At 43.3% G+C, this 23,007-nt stretch overlaps 2 protein-coding genes across 6 annotated transcripts; both read right to left on the minus strand.

Annotated features, from left to right (window-relative positions):
- Window positions 1–1,064: 1,064 nt before the first annotated feature.
- On the minus strand, window positions 1,065–12,260 carry LOC140352586 (RING finger protein 44-like). 3 transcript variants are annotated; one of them, XM_072437754.1, is made up of 13 exons: window positions 12,151–12,260; window positions 11,045–11,346; window positions 9,191–9,243; window positions 8,910–9,091; window positions 5,468–5,840; window positions 3,394–3,534; window positions 3,122–3,310; window positions 2,887–3,048; window positions 2,700–2,803; window positions 2,547–2,628; window positions 2,349–2,470; window positions 2,175–2,274; window positions 1,065–1,892 (listed from the first exon to the last, which is right to left on the minus strand). In XM_072437754.1, exons 2-13 carry the CDS (start codon window positions 11,310–11,312, stop codon window positions 1,830–1,832), a joined length of 1,839 nt encoding a protein of 612 aa, XP_072293855.1. In that variant the 5' UTR covers window positions 11,313–11,346; window positions 12,151–12,260; the 3' UTR covers window positions 1,065–1,829. The 3 variants fall into 3 exon arrangements, with proteins under 3 accessions (XP_072293855.1, XP_072293854.1, XP_072293856.1); XM_072437753.1 differs by having other exon boundaries at window positions 11,045–11,406; XM_072437755.1 differs by lacking the exon at window positions 12,151–12,260 and having other exon boundaries at window positions 9,191–9,240; window positions 11,045–11,477.
- Window positions 12,261–12,696: 436 nt separating this feature from the next.
- On the minus strand, window positions 12,697–16,599 carry LOC140352622 (uncharacterized). 3 transcript variants are annotated; one of them, XM_072437757.1, is made up of 8 exons: window positions 16,083–16,599; window positions 15,896–16,022; window positions 15,740–15,792; window positions 15,550–15,660; window positions 15,228–15,404; window positions 14,319–14,528; window positions 14,088–14,199; window positions 12,697–13,233 (listed from the first exon to the last, which is right to left on the minus strand). In XM_072437757.1, exons 1-8 carry the CDS (start codon window positions 16,257–16,259, stop codon window positions 12,839–12,841), a joined length of 1,362 nt encoding a protein of 453 aa, XP_072293858.1. In that variant the 5' UTR covers window positions 16,260–16,599; the 3' UTR covers window positions 12,697–12,838. The 3 variants fall into 3 exon arrangements, with proteins under 3 accessions (XP_072293858.1, XP_072293857.1, XP_072293859.1); XM_072437756.1 differs by having other exon boundaries at window positions 15,896–16,037; XM_072437758.1 differs by having other exon boundaries at window positions 14,319–14,420; window positions 14,493–14,528; window positions 15,896–16,599.
- Between the last annotated feature and the right edge of the window lie 6,408 nt (window positions 16,600–23,007).

A 23,007-nucleotide genomic window follows, 5' to 3' on the forward strand; every position in this document is an offset into this window, starting at 1 on the left:
CTTTAACAGCCACGTCAAATCAATAACATCAGCAGCTTATAACCATCTAAAAAACATTGCCAAAATCAAAAATATAGTGTCAAAACCAGATTTAGAGAGACTTATCCATGCGTTTGTCTCCAGTAGATTAGACTACTGTAACAGCCTGCTCACTGGCCTCTCCAAACGAGCTGTTAAACAGCTGCAGTACATCCAGAACGCTGCTGCTCGGGTCCTGACTAGAACCAGGAAGTACCATCACATTAGTCCTGTTCTCAGGTCTCTGCACTGGCTCCTGTGGCTCAGAGAATAGACTTTAAAGCAGCTCTGCTTGTGTACAAGTCTCTCCATGGCCTAGCACCAAAGTACATCTGATATGTTAGTGCCATATGAACCATCTCGGACTCTGAGGACCTCAGGGACCGGCCTCCTGCTGGTGCCCAGAGTCAGGACAAAACATGGGGAATCAGCGTTTCAGTTTTATGCAGCTAAAATCTGGAACAGTCTTCCTGAAGATGTGAGACAGGCTTCTACTCTGACAATGTTCAAGTCTAAGCTAAAAACATTTTTGTTTAGCTGCGCATATGACTGAAAGGATTTTTTCTTTGCCCTCTTCTTTTGTTTGTGATTTTATTAGCTTAGACAATCAGTTGGAATTTTATTGTATTTCTGTTTCTGTAATTTGTGATTTTAATGCATTTTTCCCTCCGTGTGAAGCACTTTGAATTGCCTTGTGTATGAAATGTGCTCTACAAATAAACTTGCCTTGCCTTGCCTTAAGTAGAACTCTAATCTACGAATATTGGTTTCGGGTTTAAGCCTAGTCTAATTCCGATGTAGACTTTGGTCCTGTTCAAGTCCTGGATTAATTCTGGGTTTAGCCCCAATTTGAATGTGGTGTTTGTGCAAGTGTGAACAGACCGATTGTGTCTACTTTGACCCGTCTAAAAAATTTATACAAATTTCAGCCCAAAAATACCACAGTAAAAAAACACCTTTTTTTGCCCGTTCTTCCAATAATTCAAAGACATTTCCCAGCAATTGTGGGTTTGGGATGACGTAATCAACTTGACAATACACAAATTAAAAAGTTCTTAACAAGCCTTTTATTTGGTATACAGATCATAGATTTTTTACAGTTTATTATATTGTATACATGTAACACATGTGCCACTGCAAAAACACAGACAAAATTAGTTTTGCTAAGAACCCACAAGAAAAGTATATATAATGTGCTTATTAGTTGCGTGAAGCACGTTAAATGAATTGGGACCATAACAGGAATGATGAGGTAACTGTTAGGTATAGGAAAACAATCATTCAACACTAAATGTTGCTAACAATATTAGTAATTATAATTAAAACGGCAACGTGGACCCTTAGTGGCAAAATTAAGTAAAGTTTCACTCAATATCTAACATACAGTGCATTCAAAGGGGAAGTAAAGCCAGAGCACAAACTCTGACATACACCTAAACTCAGGCATGCGCCAAAACACCTATGACCTCTCTCACACACGCTCACACACGCGCACACACGCACAACCAGTACCTGCGTCAGAGGACATCCTTTCAGAGCTCCACAGTAGTGTGCATGCACATGCACACATGGCACTGCTAACAGTGAGGAGTGTTGTGGTAGTTTACCAAAGAAAAGTACACACAAAATTTGACAACTCTGATCAAATCCATTAGGGACAAATGCTTCTAAAAGTAAATAAGTAACAATGAAAAAGAAAAGTGCTGCACAAAAGGCATGAGTGCAGAAAGTGAGAGATGTGGATGCTCTCATGTCAATCAGTAACGGGCAGTGCTGAAGGTGTAAAACAAGTGTCTGGCTCCCTCTTGTGGTCACTCTGAGTCCCGCTGTACTTCTGAGGCATCAGCTCGACAAATGGGACACGTCCTGTTCGCCTGGTGACAAGAAAACAAGGTTTGTGTTACATGATTGGCAGGATCACACAAACCCAAGAGAGAGTTTTTAAATAAAAAAAAAAAATCACACAACAATATTGTATTGAATAAAAAATCCTTACTAATGAAATCTTACTATTAATTCTGTTGTTGGCTCACTAACACCTAGTGTTCTGAATTTCAACTTGGAGACTCCCTCTTGCAGTTAAAGATCTGCTATAATTCAACCACTTGTCTGTCACTTTACAATTTATGTGATTGTCAATTTGCTTGGATGCTTACTCTCAGCCACTTGTCCACACACTTTCCGTGAAATTCATGGCTGCAAGGCAGTACTCGCAGCAACTGGCGAGACTCAAAGTCGCTCATGCACACCACACAACTGCAAAAAACAAAACACCATGTTTCATAAGAGAAGCTCTAGTTTGGATAATTCTACCACAGGACAATACTAACAGTGTTTGTTCAGACTGATGGTTGTTCGGATTGAACCGGTAAGAAGGAAGCTGTTCGATGTCTCCTTTGGTCAGCCCACGGAGTTTAGCTTCTCCCAGACGCTCTGCAAGGTTCAGAAGGGCCTGGTGGACACCATGGGTCAATATTTGGTATTTACAAGTATTAGAGGTTAGCTGTAAAACTTTAAACAAAAAACACCTCATAGTTCTCAACTTCTCCATCATCAACATCCAGCTCTAGGCTGATTGCAGGGCCTGTTGGCTGGACTGGCAGCATTGAACTACAAAAAAGTACATTGAATTTTTAGAACTTATCAAATCAAGCACATCATTCTTACAATAAATAACATACAGAAAGTAAGGCAGGAGGCTTGGGTGGTAAGGCGAAGGTGGCAGTGGCTGTTGCGAACGGTAACGTCGACCTGGGATTCGCCGTTGTATGAAATTGGGATAGGACTAAACAGAAGGGAAAAAAAACACTCTTAAGTCATTACCTAAGACAATATTGGACTATGAAAATGTAAGAAAATAAATCTCACCACGCCAAAAAACTCCTGTGGAAGAGGGTCGTGGGACAGGAAGTGTAGCTGGGTGGAGTGTGGTGTCAGGGCTGGGTGAGTGGCCGGGGGATAGTGGAGACCAGCCCCCAATGACAGGTGTTCTCCAAGCAACTCCACATCATTCTCTATTCTTTGTAATGGCTACGAATGACACACATACAGTCAGGCAAAAGGTTCCATTTAAAAGTATATATTTTTTTAGGACTAGACCTACAGATCGAGCCTGTTGTGCTGGGTACGGCCCAAATTGTCCTGGCTGGGGCAGATGTGTAGCGTGGTGGGACAGATGAGCTGAAGGGTGGGGCAGGTGAGGAGGTGGGAGGAGGAAGGTTGGATCGCTGGACAGCAAAGGTGGGAATGGGTAGGGCATGGGTAGATGTTGCACTGAACAAGTCTGAAGGACCTAGCAAAAGAGAAAAACAAAAAATAAACAATTGCATCAGGCCAAATCAACAGTGCTAAATAAATCGCCACTAGCAGACTTACAGGAGGAGGGACGCTGCAGACCGGGTAATGCTGTCCGCTAAAGACCACAGAGCATGCTGGAATCTGCTGGGGGGCGGAGCGAGGTGGCAAGCCTGGTGGTGCCCCAGGAGGAGACACAGGATACGATCCTGGGACTGATCCCTGAATACAAACAACACAAGACAAAGTCTACACATTATTCAGAGAGCGACTCTGGGTTAAAAGTGTAGTTTGATCTGCAACATTAGAGAGTTCATACTCAACTGTGATTGGTTAAATCCACCTGTCACTTACTCAGAGAGCATATCAGGAGCTGCTTCCATATGCTTGTTGGGCAGTTCAGAGGGGAGATTTCTCTGAGGGGTGGAGTTCGTTCACCCTACCTGCGTGTGTTCATGTGCTCTATTCACATTATTCCGAGAGCCCGTCTGGGTGTCACCATACAACATAATCCTTCTTCTGGTTGTATTAGTTAACATAGGTCAGCCGACCTCAAGAGAAAAAAAGTTGTACACAGACTAAAGTTGTTTTCAGGCCGCCCAGGGAATGACTTGTTGGTCACATAAACAGAGCACATTTTACACAAATCAATCTACTTTATGTCATTACATAGCGGCAAGTCTTTACCCTCGTTCTCCACTTAAGTGAACGGAGTTCCTGCTCAACCACAAGTGTGATTACAACGGACGAGCTGATCTGTGGCAAAAAGAGACAAAGGTGGGTAGGGTGGAATAAGGTCAATATCCAGCGATTCTCCTAACATTGAATAGGCAGGGCACCCGCCAATCAAATTCTGCAGAATTAATCACCGATCGCCAGTATCTTTATTAAACTTGATCTGCTAGATCAGAGTTTCCATATAAATCCAGTGCACTTATTCTCTCATGCAGCACCTGCCTAATCCAGTCCGTGACTCCTGATCCGGTCCATGTTTTGCATCTCCATGGCACCGACATGCTTTCACAAGCAGAGACAGCAGCGCTGCTTCTCACCAACACGACAGGGAGATCCATAGGACAGATGCAGAAACTGTCCCAGCTCAAGAGTAAGTTAAACTAGAGTGATTAGATGGTAATACAAATCAATATTAATGCCTTCTGACAATTTGTGGTTGACCAAAGTTAAACCTAGCAGTTTAGATAAAGCTGTTGGCATCACTTGTGTCACAAATGAACCGAGTTACGCATGGGCCAATGTAAAGCAGTAAGTGGATGATAAGTGCATTTTATTACATCAGTGTAAGAGAAGTTGTGCAGACAATAATTAATTCATGTTTTTATTTTTCATTGAGTTTCCTTCATGCAGAAAAGGGTTGAATATAAATTAAATATGAAGTACTTGCCCAAACCCCCTGATATATGTTTAGAAGGCTTTTATAGGCATTTAGGGAAATCACTTTAAAAAGCATTAAAAACATGGACATTTTATGACAATGAAATAATATTATTAACTACTATAAACCTATATTGTTCCTCTAGAGAGCGCGTGAGCGTCTGGCTGACCACGTGACCCCCCCTCTTAAACACCGAAAGTTGACGGAGAAGTTTTTTTTTTTGTGTGTGTGGTCGTGATGTGACAAAATGTGAAAAGGTTCCAGGGGTACAAATACTTCTGCAAGCCACTCTCTTGCTCTTTCTGATTTGCCTTCCACCAATCAAATGCCCACTATGTTACAACTCGAGTTGTCCATGCTGTTTCCAGAATTCCCATTTTTCCAACTTGTGCAAACAACCCGACCTGTGCGAGTGCGAGCGACCCGACTTGTGCGAGCGACCCGACTTGTGCGAGCGACCCGACTTGTGCGAGCGACCCGACTTGTGCGAGCGACCCGACTTGTGCGAGCGACCCGACTTGTGCGAGCGACCCGTATTTACCTCGTATTTACAGTTTCGACGTACCCGCTCTACGAGTGAGGAAGAGAGTCAGAGTTTGAGCATAAAGCTGCATTAAACGCATTTTGTCACAGGATCCGATAGCAATATATTTTGTAATCGTCATAGCATGAAGTGGTGACGGTGAGTTTTATTTCCTCAAACCTCTCATTATAATAAGTTATAGCTCCTAGAAGGATTTAATAATGAGCTCCTAGACTCACCTGTTCATGGAGGTCCAGGACCACACTGCTCTGCTGCTGGGATGGGTGTGCATGTGCGTGCAGCAGTCGGGGGGAGATGTTGGGAGACTGGTGCATCGGTCTGGGAGAGGGGTTGGGAGGATGGTACCCTGGGCGCTCATCTGGGCCGGGCCCTCGAGGAGGCTGCTGGTTGTAGGGGCTGTAACCTGGGGGAGGAGCCAGGTGGCGGTAGTTCTCATCCTGATGCCCAGAGGAGGGGCCGTGGTGGGGGTGCAGGTGGTGGTGGTGGTGGTGGTGGTTGTTGTTATTGTTGAAATGATGGTGACTGTTGTGGCCATGGTGGTGGTGTCGAGTGAGGCGATCTCTGCGACCTCGCTGACGCCTTATAGGAGGGCTGGCAAAAAAGTTATGAGAAGAAAAAAAATAATTATCCAAATTGTGCTGCTAAAATTGTCCTCTTTTCTACAAAAAGTTACTACATAAAATCCTATAGACTTTATATAACCTTGAGTAATATCTTTATTTTTTATTATTATTGTTTTTTTGACTAAACATAAAACAAAGAAAACAAGCGTCCCATCTGGTCAAAAGTCTGTCAAAATTTGTCCATTTCCAAATTAAAGGCGGTATGGACGATTTTTCGGCGATTTGAGAACGCAGGCGGAAGTGCGCATGCGCACTCCCCCGTGCGGACTGATACAACACACACGTGCGTTTGTTTATTAGCGCAAAGGAGCGCATCGCATCGCTCGTCTCCCGTAGATTTCTGTCCACTTCTGCGTCAGCTCGAACTGTCTTTCTCCGTCTTCATTTTGCCCCGTACACTGAGGGAACTATATTATGATAGATCCATGCGCTTAGGCACGCGGACGTGAAGAGGAACCGCACGCGGCTGCAGGTGAGCGGTAGGTGCGTTTTATGATTGATACGTGGCAGGACAAATGATTTATCCACGCCACGAGGAAATATGATAAAAAATTTGCTGAAAAAAAATCGTCCATACCACCTTTAAGTCAGAATGTGTTTTTATTCAATTTTTTTGTACAGTATGTCAATATTGTCAGTTCAGTCCTTTATTGTAGCTTTTGTCATCCATTGTTCTCGCTTGCCAGGAGTATGGTCCAAAGATATCCATTGACTGTGTTCATGGCAGGAGTTTTAAGACCCACAAGTACATACAGTCGTTTTGAAATCAAGTGGGATGGCAAGTCAAAAACTGTAACAGGATAGTCCCAAAACACATGGTAGAGGTGAGCCTCCTAGCAACCACAATTTCTCCAGCAGTTTGAATTTCCCTGTGAATAGTGCGCACTTTAACACGGTTTTATGAAAAATGTCAAATATTTTTCCAACAGAATGGGGGATTTTATGGTCCTCCATTGAGAATTATAAATACCCTCCCGTCCCATCTGTTAAAGCAAAATTACCTTCACCAACTCATTTATTTTGAATGTATTAAGTTATCTAGATTAATGAGTTTATATAATTTCAATATTATTCTCCTTAAAAAATATCTGATTTATATGCTTTAGAAAATATTTCAATCAGAGTATTTTAATGGTCAATAATTGACCTATTTTCTTGGTTATAATAACGAGTTATTATAACAGTCCTGTTTGTCCAAGTCAAAGGATTACTTCAACAAATCAAAGCTTTATATGATTTTCTTTTACAATGTGGTTTTTTACTTTTTCTATCAAGACCAGGGGTATCCAAACTGTGGCCCTCAGACCACTTTTTAAGTTGGCCCAAAACAACAAAAAGTTTTACTGTAAAATTGGAAAAATTCAAACAGGTTATACCAACCTAATATTAATGTTCCAAGTCTTATTAAAAAGTGTGGACATGCATCAAATCAATTGCAAAATTTCGAATGGTTCATGTCATTGTCTGGTTGTCTGTGACCCTCTGCTCCGTATAAGTTTCAAAATGCAGCCCTCTATGAAAAACGTTTGGACACACCTGACCTTAAATCTAAATCTGGTACCGTTTGGTGTAAAACCTTGATCATAAGCCAACCAGGTTCGGATTTTAACATTTTTGTGTAAGTTTGAACAGTTTGTTTTGATTAGCTCTTTCCAGTTTGTAAGGACAAAATTACCCAGGGATCCTCAAATTCTTCCATACGATTTAACTGTTTGTCGTCTGCCAGTACATCACATAAGACTCTTCCAGTAAACTGCAAGAGTCATTTTTCTTCTACGGTTATTATTACAATAATTTCCCCCCCAAATGATTGCATCTTTGACCCCCTGAACGTAGACGAAAAGTCTAACATCAGGGTAAAGACTCGATATAAAACATGCATTGCGAGAATTTTCAACCCACCCCGATAGCGGTGTCTAGAACCGGGACATGTAAATTTTGTCCGAGTCTGATGAAATTTGGAACAGTGATAGAGCTCCATGGGATAAGTCAAACATTACTTTGGAGCATTGCCCTATGACGGACAGGAAGTCAGCCATTTTGGATCAAAATCGGCCATAGCCACTTGGACTTTTTATATTTCAAAAAACGTACTTGTCCTAGGTTTGTTGTCCGATTGAGCGCAGATTACACGTGCCTCACCTACACACGTTGAAATTCAATAATCAGCCAATTATTCTTATCATATTCCTTACACTTTCCATGTGGCACCCTGTCAAACAACGCCTTCATTTCCTGTTTACTCAATGACAAGACACAGCCACAAGCACTACTGCAACTACTGAGCTCAAATTTGCTTCTTTTTGGGGGGGGGCAGAGCAACAAGACTCCTACGTAATCTCAAAACTTGAGTGATATTTTTGTAACCATGAATAGAAGATAATACCTTTAGTTTTTGGCAACAAATGTTCAGAGTGACAAACCACAAAAACGCAAGGGCCAGATTAAACTACGGTAGTTTGGGTATAAATTAATAGCTAAACACATCAAATCTCATTCATCTTAAAAAAATAATATGTTAATACAGATACAGTGATCCCTCGCTATATCGCGGTTCACTTTTCACGGACTCGCTGCTTCGCGGATTTTCATCATGCATTGTGTTCTGCATTCTGATTGGCTAAACAGTCTCTCTGCGTCTTCTCTACCTGTGTGTCAATAACGTTATGGATTAATATGTACACGTACGTAAAACCGCTTGCCAAATTTAAGTTTGCGAGGCCGGTGAGAGCGCGCGCGTGAGCTCCGGGAGAGAGCGGTGAGAGTACAGTACAAACGTTAATACAGTACTTTTATTTGTTAAACAAATGCTTGGGCCTGTAAAAAGGTTTTGTTCCTTGCTTTCAATGTTTTATGGAGTAATTCATTGTATAATAACTGTAAAAAAATAAAGGTTTCTACTTCGCGGATTTCGACTCCCGCGGGTTCTTCTTGGAACGTAACCCCCGCGATAAACGAGGGATCACTGTATTAAATATTCAGCAATAGCAGATTATTGACAGTAACACATTAACATGGTATGTTTGTGTGAATGTACCTGCGGCGGTTGCGGACTGGTGTGTGGCACCGCTCTGGCATGTAGTGGGGATGAGGTCTGCGACTGTGGGGCAGCTCCCAGGGGCGCATGGGGGAGGAGGGTGCTGAGGGTGGGCCAGAGTTTAGGTCCAACATGGATTGCTGAGACAGACGCTGCCTTTTGGGGCTTGGGCTATCATCCATCTATACATCCAAATATGATTGTTCGGAGAAACAAATGAAAAAGAAAAGTCCTACCAGGCGAGGCCGATGTCTTCCTATTTTATACTACATACTACTTACTTTGTCCCGATCGTCGCCAAACACATTATCTGGATGAAACTGTAACACTCCTCCTGGAGGCCACAGAGGGAAGAAACATAATCAGATAAGATGGGGCACAGAACAGTATCACAAGAAACATGGACAGATGCTCACTAAACCAACAGAAACTGCACACCACCCTTGTGCAGCTGCCCGCCTTTGAACTGATGCCAGTTTGTTGTAATCCAACTACATGCAAGGATCTTTATATTGAGAAATATATATACACGTCTTTATATTGATCAATGGTCATGATTTAGATTTTTACAACTTCAGATCTGTTTTAATCTACATCTTTGGCGTAATGTGAAAATCCAACATTTTTAAAATAGCTCAATAAGACTAAAACAAGACAGAAAAGGTTCACTCATCTGTTTCATCACAAGGGCCACATTTGTGATATGCATGCAACCTTTGACAATGCAGTCTTAAGAAAGATGCCCTTCAACTAAATCAACTCCACTTCCTTTTTAGCACTCCCCCAAAACCTTTAACAAAAACAGGGTAACACTTTGGAAAGCATCTCTGTGTTATGCTTCTGTTGGGTGCACATTTTGCCTCTTCTGAAAAAAGGAGATCAGAAAGCTATCCTACTCCTTTCGTCTTGTCTTTGCAACGCCACTCCACAGCCATGTGAAGGCTGCTGATAGTGGCAGCTCAAAGACACCCCGCCAGTGGCTTTGCAGAACAGAGGAGAAGCAGTGAACCGACTAGCCAACAGCTGACAACATACAGAACACTACTCATTTACCACAAATTAAAAACTAAGATATAAAGAGTCAAATAAACCTTCTGTCGGGAGTACGTAAGCTTGTGCCAATTCACCCCAGTGGGAGAGGGAAAAATAGATTCTGCAGGCAGACACGACCTTGTTGCCAAAGGCAACTAATACCACATTTTGTGGCAACAACAATACATTGTTGTGTTTATTTTTTCTTATGAATAAATTAATTTTATCTACACCCTTCTCTTTAAAGTAATTATAGAATGATTATGCTTTTATTTGCTTATATTTAGATTTAAATCCTTTGTATCTTCTAAGAATATAATCTAGTCTTGCTTGCAAGGTGAAATTTTATATACAGGTTAAGAAGCAATGTTTCGGCAACTAGGCCTTCATCAGGAAAAATTATTTGCAGTGTGCGGGATTTTTTTCTTAGTTGATTCAGCGTTGCGGACGCCTTCTCCAACGCACCTGCTGTAGAACACTATGTGTGAAGCACCGTCTTCACAATCCATTGAATCTTAAAAGCACTTTTAGCATGAATTGTGCTGTATTCATACATTTTGATCAATTGATTGATTAAATATCACCCAATACCAGAGTTGGAAGCGGACTTTTCTGTCTTTATTTACATATCATAACTGATCCAACGTGTTCAAGAATCTGTGAATCTGCATTTTAAGGGTGAACAATATGGCAACACATTTAATTTTGATTTGATCCAGATTCACGCAAACATGTACACATGTTCTGAGAAGTTCTGAGACCACAACAGCCAGTGTTATCACATTCATTGATCGACTTATTTCTGTTACTTGGTCCAAAAACACTATTAGTGCATCCATAGTATCGGTAGTATTTTACATTGGGGGGAGTTAAGGGAAACATTATTAAATATATTGTGCAGATGCAGAATAGGCGTATTGCCCATATCCCTAGTTAGTTTAGGCTTGAATAATTTCCTTGCAAACCTTCCAACTGTAACCTCCAGCTGTTGCACCAAAACTGCTTGTTAAAGGTCTCAAAGCCTGTTGCTGCCAGGGTCTGCCTCTGCCCCCGGGGCTGTATCCGGTGTGACTGCACGGTCCTGTTGACATAAGCTCGCTCACCTGCTCCGGGATGATGTCTGTGCGGTCCATGGGCTGAGTGTCGCGGCGCCCCTGATGACAAGTAGCCCCCTGGTGTGTGCTGCAGGTTTTCCAGGTGACTGCGACCACCGTGGTGATGAGACGCCCAGCCGGGGTTGGTCTGCTGCGGGTAGTTCAGTCCTCCTCCGCTCGCGTTCATTAGCCCACCACCGGCAGCATTCCCACCGCCGTTCACGCCGAAGTGATAGAAGCCTGAGCGGGAACGAGACCGAGTCCTGGGGGGGTCCATGGTGGGCAACAGGGCGGAGGCGCAGGGAGGTGATCTGGGAAGATGAGCCTTTAACACGGGAGGAACCAGCTCTCCTCCTCGTTACCTCGGATGGCTGGTTACAGAGGGCTGTTTCATTTAACAAACACGCTCGGTCCTTAAACGCAGCACCAGTCCGGACTTCAAAGGCTCTTATTGCTACGCGATATACATTTAATCTATGAAACGCTTTCGTGCCGTACATGCATCACATGAGACGGTACTACAATGTATTTCAACACGCAGCAAAAATAGTGTTTATCGTTTCAAGGATCACATCAATAAAGATTGTGTTGATTAATGAAAACTTCAAACTATTTCGATAGTTCAAGGGAAGCCAAGCTACCTCAAAAACACATTCTATTTATAAACCAATGCAAAACACACATACACACACGCGCACACCGCAATACTTAAAATGTATTGTAGCTGGTTGTTTTCAAAAGCTATTCTTTGCCATGTTTCAATGCTTGAATTCAACAAGCAAGATGGCTAGCTCTCGGGTGACAGCGTACCAAACAACAAGCGGCTCAAAAGCTCTTTTTAAAGTTACTAACATTATGTGCTACTATAAAGACACGATGCACGGGTAGGATTGTGTCCGTGGTTCCGCCCCTGTGCTTCGGGTAAATGTGTTTGCTTCTTAATTAGCATAATTTAGATTTTTCTCCCAGCGCCGAGCTAACAGGAAGCGGGATAACGCAGAAAAACAAGTCAAACAGTGAAGACACCGCAAGCTAGCTAACGTAGGCGAGTCCCGCTAATTGGACGGTTTCATCGATGTATTATCACAGACTACAAGAGCAATGCATACAGCTACCTTTTCCGTCATTTAAAGTAATGCAATGTGTCCGATTTAAATCCCCTCTGCTCTGGCTGTCGTCTGTTTTCTCTGGTCAGCGGGGAGTGTAGTGAACATCAATCAATGGGCTGAGCCAGGCATCGCTAATCGATTACAGAAATATAAAATGCTACATTAAGCTATCACACGCCGACCAAAAGACACTAGTTGAAGATAAACGTCTCTTGCTAATAACGTCATAAAACATCCTATTGAAAGTGTGACGTTTTGTAACGATGAGGGTTTTTTTGCAGCAGGGACACGTTCACTGATTGATTACATTGGTCTGTCACGTTGCAGGCAGCTGCTCGCCTCATTAATAATTCAGGAGCATCGTTCCATAAATACTATAAAAGAAATAGCGCTTTTCATGAAGAAACGCATAGATGTGTCTACTGCACATTAGGATGAGCGTTTCTTCTACAACCATGTTCACAAACAATTCACTAACATTAAAAACCGTGATATATTAATGCCTTTAATAATTATTATTATTACATTATACTTGCAATTACAGTTTTATTCACATATGGCACACATATGGCAATTATTTTATAGTAAGTATCATTTACTAATCAAGTCCAAATTTGTGATGTATTATCTTCTATGGCGCACTCTTTGTTTGGGAGAAAGAAGCTCTTTGCTATCAATTTCCATCCCTGGAAAGTCATGTTTTTTTTCGCCATCTTCTTTTCAAATGTTCTCTTTGTGTCTTTCTGCTATTTTTGTTTCTTTGATGAAGTGTTTTATAAGCCTTCTTTGATGGACTTCTGTATTGCCAGGGATTGCTGTTCCCAAAAGGATCCAAATACAAAATATCATCATCGGATTTGTCCTGGCAATGCCCCATCAACCCTCCTTCTCTTCTGGTCTGGGCTTCCCTCCTCAGCCTCTTCACCTCCTGCCTTTCTCTGCGCCGCTCTGGCCAAGTCTTCCTACCACTGGCTTGTGCTTTCTGTCCCATCTTTGTTCTTCTTAGAAAGAATGCATCTTTGTCTTTTTCTTCAAAAGTTTCAAGTAATTGCTGTTGTTCAGCCAGAGGAGGTATTTCATTTGTAATTTCTGAAATTATAAAAAAGACAGCAACACCTTTCCTTAGTAGTTATTTTACATAAAGATAAAGATATATATATATATTTTTTTTTCAAGACAGCAGGTAATAATTTGCATATATGTGTGTGTGTGTGTGTGTGTGTGTGTAAACTTTTTACATGCCGTTATTGTCTACAACGTACAAATATGTGGTCATTTTTGTCACATAGTAAATCACATTCGAGCATTAAGCCCCGTTACAATGGGGTTCTATCGAACGGTCAAAAATGTCCCACACATAATCTGTGTCCGTAAACACGCTATGAGGTAAACATGTTTAAATCAAATAGTACTTTTAACGATAATTACAAAAACAGGAGTTTTTGTTTTCTTGTGGTGTTTTGGTTCTCAGAATGAGACTCACACTTTCTAGGTCCTAAAACTAAAACCATCTTGGAAATGGAAACAAATGAGTCGTGGATCTAAAGTCCAGCACCTGCAACCAATTATGTCTCAGTGCTAGTGCAGCTTCTGCAGCTCAGTGAGGGAATTCTGGAGCTTTCACACGAGGCATGGCATGTCTATATACTGAGATCGACTGAAACACAAGTTCAGTTGTGATTGCAATGCCTACATACCCTTTACACTTCTATCACTAATATCTAGAACCACCAGACAAAATAGAAAATTGTGTTGAACAAACAATAAACATTCTATAGAGCGTTCTGTGGACATACCAGTTTTTCCATACCAACATTTTTAGTATGTTACATTTGTATAAAAAAAATGTCAAATAGGAACATAAAGCAGAATTACTCCGTAAAATGCATTAAAATTTGATACAAGTTCTGCAAATACCTGTACAGTATATTTATATTTTTTACCTTTGTTTCCGTTTCGAGTCCCGCTTTCAATGTTTTTTTCATTACTGTCATAGCGATAAACATAGGGCAGGGTGAAAAAGGTCCCACTAGTCATCCTCTTGAGGCTGCAAACCTAAAATAAACACATACCCAAAAAATAACACGATATGATATATTGAACAATTAAGCCTACATGTACCACGAGTTAAGAGAATACGGTTAAGGTTTGGTTTTGGTTGCATGTTCACTTACATGGCCGTAATGACCTCTCCTGGAGCAGTTGTAACAGTATGTAAACCGCTTCTTCTGTTTAATGGCACGCTGTATCCTGATGGCACTTTTTGTCACTGATATCTGTATTGGGAAAAAATGGATACCATGCCAAATGCTTAAACCATTTTTAACTATGTAAAATAGCTGTCTTACTGTGTGATGATATTGTCTCCAAATGTCTGGGCAGAGCTAAAGGAAGAGGCATGTAAAAAAAAAAACAGCTTAGTGATAGTAATGTTTCACTAATGCATTTAATGGCTTAAAGCAGAACTTCGGTGGGGGAGGGAGATTTGGGTAAATGTGTGCACATTGCTCATAAAGGGCATGTTTGGAGCAACACTCAGGGCCAACACAGGGTTAATATGATGCAGCAGAGGAGTGGGGCAGTCTGCACCGCACAGAAAGCAGTCTATTAAGAACGCTGACCCACAGAAGGGATCCACAGTGACCAAGAAGTTACTTAAGTGTCTCTTCTCTTTAAAACGCCACATTCACTGCAATAAATTACCAATTCTACCCTGTCCCACTACAGACAGGTGACTTTACACACTCACTGTCTAAGCAGCTGAGGAGAGACAGAAAGAGCACTTTTCACATTTGCAGAGAAATTAATCTAATTAATCTAATGTGTCAGTTTATACATAGCTTCATGCACAAAACAAAGAAGTCAGCGAAAGCCTATTTTATAATGGCAATGACTCTGGTACCAAAAATAAAAGTAATTTATTGAATTAATTATTACAGCTATTTCAGATTAATTTAGCCGTTTATATAGTAAAAATGCAATCAATTATAATACTGAATAATTTCTTGACGTTGTGGGGGGGATTAATTTTAATCTCCTACAGTGGAAAAAGCTCGAGAAGCACTGGCTTAAAGTAAACCTACATCTGAGAGGTGTCCCATGAGGCCGCAGCGCTGGCAGTGCTGGTTCCACACAGGGAGTCGGTCACAGGCCCAGGCCCTGACCCCATGTGACAGTAAACCACATCTGGAACAAGGTCGACTCGGACACTCCTTTTGAAGGTGACCCTGAATCCCACAAAGCACACAGATGGGGCATTTCTGTAAAGAAGCATGAAACATTCAAACATAGCTGTAGCCACACTTTCAAATATTAAATTATATTTGTACACTACACTCTTTATTAATTAATCGATCAAAACTTGCAGAACAGAAAAGTTTAATGAACAGCTGCAATAAATCTAACCTTTTGCAGTTGGCAGCTTTTGGCAAGATGACCTGTCCTCTTACAAATGGGACAAAAGAGTGACCGGTCGGGCATAAAGTAGCGGCAAATGGAACCATCTTCCCCAGAGTCCTATGGTGAAATGGATAGATATTATAATGCAGACAGACATAATAGATAGTATATGTACATCACAGTTAAGAAAACAAACCTTATCTATTTTTGAGACAGCCCATTGATCTTGAAACAATTGGATATTTTTATCTTTTAATAGAAGGAGAGTAAATTAACGATTAATCAATTGCTTCAGCTTGTTGGTGTTTATCAATCCATTATGACTTAAGATAAGTTGGTAGAAGATGAGCACCTTCATGGTTTGAGTCCTCTTCAGAGCTGATGGAGAAGCTCAGGTTCAGTTGAATGGTGGAGTCTCCTTCCTCTGGATCTTCGTCCAGCATCATCCACTTCTCAACGGACTCTTCATCACTGCTTCCCTCATCACTGCTTCCCTCATCACTGCTTCCCTCATCACTGCTTCCCTCATCACTGTCCACCTCCTGCTCTGGGCTGTGTTGTCCCCATGTGTCTCGCCCAGAGCTGATGGAGTAAGCCAGTATTGCAGGAGGGGAGTCATCTCTATTGATTAAGCCTGATGGTTTCCACGTCGAATAGTTGAAGTTATTTTCATCCTCAGAATAACTAAAATCTTCAATAAAGTAATCTTTATTCATATTTTACTTGATCAGGAAAATTTAACCAAGAAACGCAGCAATGATATGTTATAGAAACGCACATTTGAACGGGATTTATCTCTCGTGAACACATTTATAGCAGCTCAGGACACACGTGGATAGGAAGCTAACGATAGCAACATGCTAAACAGGAACAGTAAGTAGAAAATACGTAAAACCGGATGTTATAAGTACTAACCCTGGCCGCATATACGTTATACCAAACGTGCCCATGCCACATGGACAATGGAAATGTTACCAGAGGGTCAAGAAAGTTTCTTGTTTAACGCGATCGGTTTATCGGGCAGCGCTATCCCTGTGAGCGGTGTATTGAGCACCGGCAGAGGGCGCTGCGGCAGCTTCATTCCAAACATGCTTTGACCAAAACATTGTCAACGCTCATATTATACTTTTCCCCTGCTAATGCCTCCACCTTCCTCGATGAGTGTTTTTTTTCACAACATACTCCAAAATCTGCAGGCAGCTGCATGGTACAGCTTCCCTAGACAAGGCTGCAGAGCCGCGGCGCGGTCAAATAACCCAGCAGTTTCGGGAGCCGCGGCACGGCCATATAGCCTCATGGCTAACGCTAGCCCTGACCCTAAACTTAACCCTAACCCATTGCGGCCAAATAGCCTAGCAGTTTCAGGAGCCGCGGCACAAGAAAGCATATCAGTTTCGGTCACGCGCCGCGGCTCCGTAGACACTCCCTTATTTTATTGGGAGTGTCTGCAGAGCCGCGAAACTGCCGTGTTATGACCGCGCTGGGTTAGGGTTAGGTCTTGGGGTTAGGGCAGGGCCGGCCCAAGCCTTCAGGGGGCCCTAAGCGAAAACATTTTTGGGGGCCCCTCACCACGTCATCAGAATCAGTTTTATTGCCATTGTCAGTAAACAATTCACATATGGGAACTTTCTTCAACGCAAACAAAGCGCACCAAAACGCCAGGGCATCTGTTTGCCAGTTAGTTTATTCTCAACACCTCACAAGCTCAAATATTGATAACTTAAATCCCACAATGCAACTTGGTATTCCGCTGACATCACCTCTACTCCCTGTACAAATAACACACGTCCCAGATATGTTTTTGGGTGTATTTGTCAGTTTAAATTAATGAACAGGGGGGGTCTGGGGGCCCTCCCCCAGAGATTTTCAGACCTTTTTTGTGTATTCTGGTGCATTTTAATGTGGTCCAGCCGGCTAAAGTAAGAGTAAAATGTTGAGGTTGTAATGCTATAAAATGATGATGTGATGAAACTGTGCCAGGAGAAAATGACTAAAGCCAGTTATTAATACATTAGTGTACTTAATTACTCAATACAATATTGGCTATGAAAAATTATTATGATCAAATTGATTCATTTTAACTGAAAATGTAAAAGTAATAGTTATCCTTACTAATTTATCTTTTACAGCTCCCAACTGTTCCTTCTTGCTAAAGTGACAAAACAAGTTATATTAAATTAAACAAATGGCATAAGCATTGCTTGATTAACAATTAACACTGATAAAACTAGACAGTGCAAAAATGTTATTCCCAGAGAATGAACAGAACTAGAAGTGAAGGTCCAAACCTCGCTATTGTGAAGCGACTGCGTTTCTGCAACTTTGCCACTTTTATAGAAAAATATATAGTATTATTCTATAACAGATGTAATTTTAATGTGTCTGGTTATTTTTCAATATCAATTTATTATAATTTATAACAAATAGTCTAATGATGCTTTTTAAATAAATTGAAATGTTTTATTGCTCTATTAAAAGTGAATTACAATATAAATGTTTGTTCTGATCAGAACGTCACACACTGGACTCTGTGTGAAAAAATGCTGCGATGTGATTGGCTGATGGACCTTAAGTGCATAAACCTTTACGTTCCTCTCAGGGACCCGCTATGATATGGGGACCGGTACGGAAAGTGCAATAGATCTTACGCTTGTGTCCAAGGAGTTAGCTGGTGTTTGTAGTTGGGAGGTTCTTGGTAATCTTTCTTTTGGTAGCGATCACTATCTAGTCCGCACCGAGATTGGCTTTGGGAGCTGTGTGGTCAGGGGGACGAGGATCCAGAGGTGGCAGTTGGCAAGGGCAAACTGGGGGGCTTTCCTGAGGAAAGCTGATGATGGTTCTAGGGTTCTGCAGGAAGGAGGATTGACTCAGGTGGATGATCTCAATAGTGCAATTGTCTCGCTCATCACGCAGTCAGCGGTAGGCACGATTCCTAAGAGTGGTGATAGTGGACATAGGAAGCGGGTGCCGTGGTGGAATGAAGCATGTGGTTATGCTGTTCGGGCGAGAAATGCGGCGTTTCGCCGGCTAAGGGTTACCCACACTGAGGGTGCCCTCATTGACTACAAGAGGGCCCGCGCTGTTGTGCGGAAAACTGTAAGAACGGCCAAGAGTGCCTGTTGGAGGCGGTATTGTTCCAAAATTGGGAGAGAAACGCGTCTCGGGGATGTTTGGGGGATGATTAAGCGGATGCATGGGGTTGAGCGCCGTCACGGGACCCCGGTCCTAATACAGAATGGTGTTGAAGCAGTCAGCGACGTTGACAAAGCTGAACTGTTGGCTAGCACCTTTGTGTCGGTGCACAGCTCTGACAATCTCTCACCTGCGGAAAGGCACTACAGGGAGAGTACTTTGGCCCAGAATTCTGAGCTGATTGGGCACCAGCCTTCGACTCAAGATGACCTTGACCTTCCGTTTAGTTTGTTTGAGCTAAGGAGAGCACTTTCTAAGGCGAAACAGACAGCCCCGGGTAAAGATGAGGTGTGCTATGACATGCTCTCTCATTTGACTGATGACACGCTTGGGCTAGTCCTGGGTCTTTTCAACCGTGTTTGGGATTCAGGTTGTGTTCCATCTGCGTGGAAACAGTTTACGGTGGTGCCGGTTCTGAAGCCGGGTAGGCCAGCGTCTGACCCTTCAAGTTATAGGCCGATTGCCTTGACGTCGCAGCTCGGGAAAACGATGGAGCGCATAGTTACCGAGCGGTTGGATTACTTCTTGGAGAGTCAGGGTTTGCTTCCCGCGCACCAGAGTGGTTTCCGTAGGGGCAGGAACACCATGGATTCCGTGTTGTGTTTGGAATCTGATATCCAGCTGGCCAGGGCTCAGAAAGAAAAGGTTATTGCGGTGCTCTTTGATGTGGAGAAGGCGTACGATATGGTTTGGAAGGATGGGCTCCTTATTAAGCTGCGGAAGTGTGGTGTGAAGGGTAAACTGTTTAACTGGGTCCGGAGCTTTCTGTCTGGCCGGCGTATTCAAACTAGAGTGGGCGCTGCTTACTCTGGGGTCTATGAGGTAGAGAATGGGATCCCGCAGGGGAGTGTGTGTAGCCCTATCTTGTTCAATGTTATGATTAAGGACATCTTTGACGACGTGGATGGGTCTGTTGGGAGGAGCCTTTATGCTGATGATGGCGCTCTATGGGTGAGAGGGAGGAATCTCCGGTTTTACGAGGCGAAACTGCAAAGGGCAATACAGCAGGTGGAGCAGTGGACCCTGAAGTGGGGGTTTAAACTGTCCGTACGGAAGTCTCAAGTGATCTGTTTCTTCAATGGGCATAGGGACGTCTCCCTTCGACTGCATGGGCAGGTGCTCGAACAGGTCAGGGAGGTGAGGTTCTTGGGGGTCACCTTTGACGAGAGGCTTAGTTGGCGTCAGCACATTGATGAGGTCAGTGGTAAATGCAAAAGGGTGAATGACTTGCTTCGTTGTCTATCCGGCCAGGACTGGGGGGCCAGCAGAAGGTCGCTCCTGGGTATTTATCGGGCCGTCATGAGGGCGGCTATTGATTATGGCTGTATAGCCTACATGTCTGCGGCTGAGACTAACTTAAAGAAGCTTGATGTGGAGCAAGCCCAGGCCTTGCGCATCTGCTGTAGGGCTTTTAGGACCTCCCCTGTCTCGGCGCTGCAGGTTGAGTTGGGGGAATTGCCGCTACGGCTCCGGAGGCTAGAACTTCTGTTGGCTTACTGGGTGAATGTGCAAGGTCATACGAGCTCTCACCCGGTGAGGGACTTTCTCAGGGTTGATGGGGGGCAGAATGAGGCTGGCAGTATGGTTTTTAGCTAGGTAGGAAATGCGAAGGCGCGGCTTGCGGGGGTTGGTGATCTGCGTGTGAGCCCGTCGGTGGCTTTGTCTGCTATAGCTCCGTGGAAATTTGTCCCGGCTCCTGTTGATGTTAGCTTGCATGGCAAGCTTAGTGGAGTCGCTGGGAGGGCACCGCAGTTTGCCGTTCAAGCGCTCATCGATAAGCACTCAGGTGATGTGTTTATTTATACCGACAGGTCTAGGGATCCTGAGAGTGGGCGCACTGGCGCCGCTTATTTTGTGCCTGACCTGGGGCTGGCGGTCAAGAAGAGGTTGACAGATCGCCTTTCTGTTTTCACGTCGGAACTCATAGCGATACGGCTGGCATTGGAATGGGCGGAATCTGCTTTGCAGTGTTGCGGCATTGTGGTGGCCTCTGACAGCCTTTCTGCATTGCAAAGCATTAAATCTGGGAAATCGGATTGCAGACAGGATGTGTTGAATGGCATCTTCTGTCTGATGCTCTCCCTGTCCAGGAAGGATGTGAGGGTTTCCTTCATTTGGGTCCCTGCGCATGTGGGGGTGGATGGTAATGAAATGGCTGATACACTGGCTAAACGTTCCCTTAGGCGGCCATCAATTGATGTGGCGGTTGAGTTAAGCAAATCTGAAATCAAGCCCGTTATCAAGAGTCATGTGGTCGGCCTTTGGCAGGAATTTTGGAGCCACTGTGTTACTGGACAGCATCTCTATCACATACAGGGTAGTGTGGGTCCTTGCGGGTCTATGGGCAGGAACGCGTGGGAGGAAAGGGCCTTTGCCCGCATGAGGATTGGCCATACTGGACTCAATTGGTCACTGAGTAGGATAGGCAAACATCCGACCGGTCTGTGTGGTCACTGTCGGGTGCCAGAGACTGTCGAGCATGTGCTGATTTGCTGTGAGGCTTATGATAGAGAAAGGGCCGGGTTGGCCTTGTGGTTTCGGAATAATGGGCGGGAGTTCAATCTGCGGAACGTTCTGGCGATCCAGTCACAGGGTTTGTGTCAGTTGTTGTTGTTGTTGTCAGTTGTTGTTGTTGTTGTTGTTGTTGTTGTTTTATGGCGGTTGGCATCCAATTGTTGCATTACCGCCAGACTTAGTTCCTCAGACTTTTCATAGTTGTTGTTGTTGTTGTTGTTGTTGTTTTATGGCGGTTGGCATCCAATTGTTGCATTACCGCCAGACTTTATTCCTCAAACTTTTCGTGGTCCTCAGACTGTCGTAGTCCGTAAAAGAACTCCTTCCATTGCTTTGGTGTTACAAAGCCCATGAGGTCATGATATGTCTTTGTGACTAGAATAGTTGTTGTTGTTGTTGTTGTTTTATGGCGGTTGGCATCCAAGTGTTGCATTACCGCCAGACTTTATTCCTCAGACTTTGTCGTAGTCCTCAGACTCTGTCGTAGTCCGTAAAAGTACTCCTTCTATTGCTTTGGTGTTACAAAGCCCATGAGGTCATGATATGTCTTTGTGACTAGAATAGTTGTTGTTGTTTCAGAGACCAACCGGCTTTATTCCAGGGAGACTCTTCTTCATCTTCCTCTCCTTCTTTGACGTTCGGCGCTTCCACCGTACAGCTTTATTCTTCAGGCTTCATTCTATAGGCTTTAATATGTCCACTGATGTCGCTGCTTGGTAGCCGTGCGTCTACGAGACTGGGCGAGGACAGGAGACCACCCCCACCCCCATCTCGTCACTCTGATCACTCTGACTCCCCAAAAGCAGACCCCCATCACTCCGACTCCCATTTAGCGCCTTTAGCCTGTTTTCTATATCTGCCCAATCAAGCTCCTTTGTTCCAAGGAATCTCCCTGCAGCTTTAGCAATGATCCTGATCCTTTCAGTTCTGCTTTGAGCCTGAGCAGCACAGTTTATAACATCCACCATAAAGAGTACAAAATCCTCTCTATCCACAACCAGGGTATTCTCATTAATTCTGGAACCTGCACACTTGGGACCTCCACTCTTGAAACCTTCACACTTCTTGGGAGCCACGCTGGCCTTTCTCATTTCGCCCTGGCTGGGAGCAGCGCTGGCTCGTCTCTCTGTATTTACTCTAAACTCGTTACTTGAAACTTTCTTGACTGCATCTGCATAGGATATACCTTGTTGTTGTCAGGCTGTGGTTGCTTACTTATGTAGCACAGGGCTGGGTAAACGTTTATAGAGGTGGGGGGTGTTGGAGACTGAGCCGAGGATGAGGAGCAAGAGAATGTTCTAACGCGCTTTGACTTCATGGGCCTAGAAACGACAGAGTGATGGAAGAAGGACTTCTAAAGGATAAAACGTCAAAGACGTCCCATGACCTCATGGGCTTTGTAAAACAACAAAGACGTCCCATGACCTCATGGGCTTTGTACTTCCAAAGCAATGGAATAAGAATTTTTAAGGACTACGACAAAGTCTGAGGTGAGGAAGAACTTCTATAGGATACAATGACAAAGGCATCTCATGACCTCTTGGAAGTCTGAGGAATAAAGTCTGGCGGTAATGCAACAATTGGATGCCAACCGCCATAAAACAACAACAACAACAACAACAACAACTTTGTCAAAGCACTGGAGGTCAAAGCACTGGAAGAACAACTTTTAGGACTACGACAAAGTCTGGGGAATAAAGTCTGGCGGTAATGCGACACTCGGCTGTCGACTGCCATAAAACAACAACAACAACAACA

Source organism: Eucyclogobius newberryi, unplaced genomic scaffold (genome assembly GCF_026437365.1).
Source record: "Eucyclogobius newberryi isolate DKJ021-1_F unplaced genomic scaffold, fEucNew1.0.hap1 SCAF_11, whole genome shotgun sequence".
In the NCBI taxonomy this organism is placed as follows: Eukaryota; Metazoa; Chordata; class Actinopteri; order Gobiiformes; family Gobiidae; genus Eucyclogobius; species Eucyclogobius newberryi.

Excerpts from the sequence above, each read along its gene's own strand:
- LOC140352622 (XM_072437756.1), bottom strand. The coding sequence starts at position 16,259 with ATGAATAAAGATTACTTTATTGAAGATTTTAGTTATTCTGAGGATGAA. Across the intron at positions 16,038-16,082 it reads AACACAGCCCAGAGCAGGAG|GGAAGCAGTGATGAGGGAAG; the intron begins GTGGACAGTGAT and ends AGCAGTGATGAG. Across the intron at positions 15,793-15,895 it reads AGAGGACTCAAACCATGAAG|ATAAAAATATCCAATTGTTT; the intron begins GTGCTCATCTTC and ends TTCTATTAAAAG.
- LOC140352586 (XM_072437754.1), bottom strand. The coding sequence starts at position 11,312 with ATGGACCCCCCCAGGACTCGGTCTCGTTCCCGCTCAGGCTTCTATCAC. Across the intron at positions 5,841-8,909 it reads CCAGTCCGCAACCGCCGCAG|CCCTCCTATAAGGCGTCAGC; the intron begins GTACATTCACAC and ends CTTTTTTGCCAG. Across the intron at positions 2,275-2,348 it reads CATCAGTCTGAACAAACACT|TTGTGTGGTGTGCATGAGCG; the intron begins GTTAGTATTGTC and ends TGTTTTTTGCAG.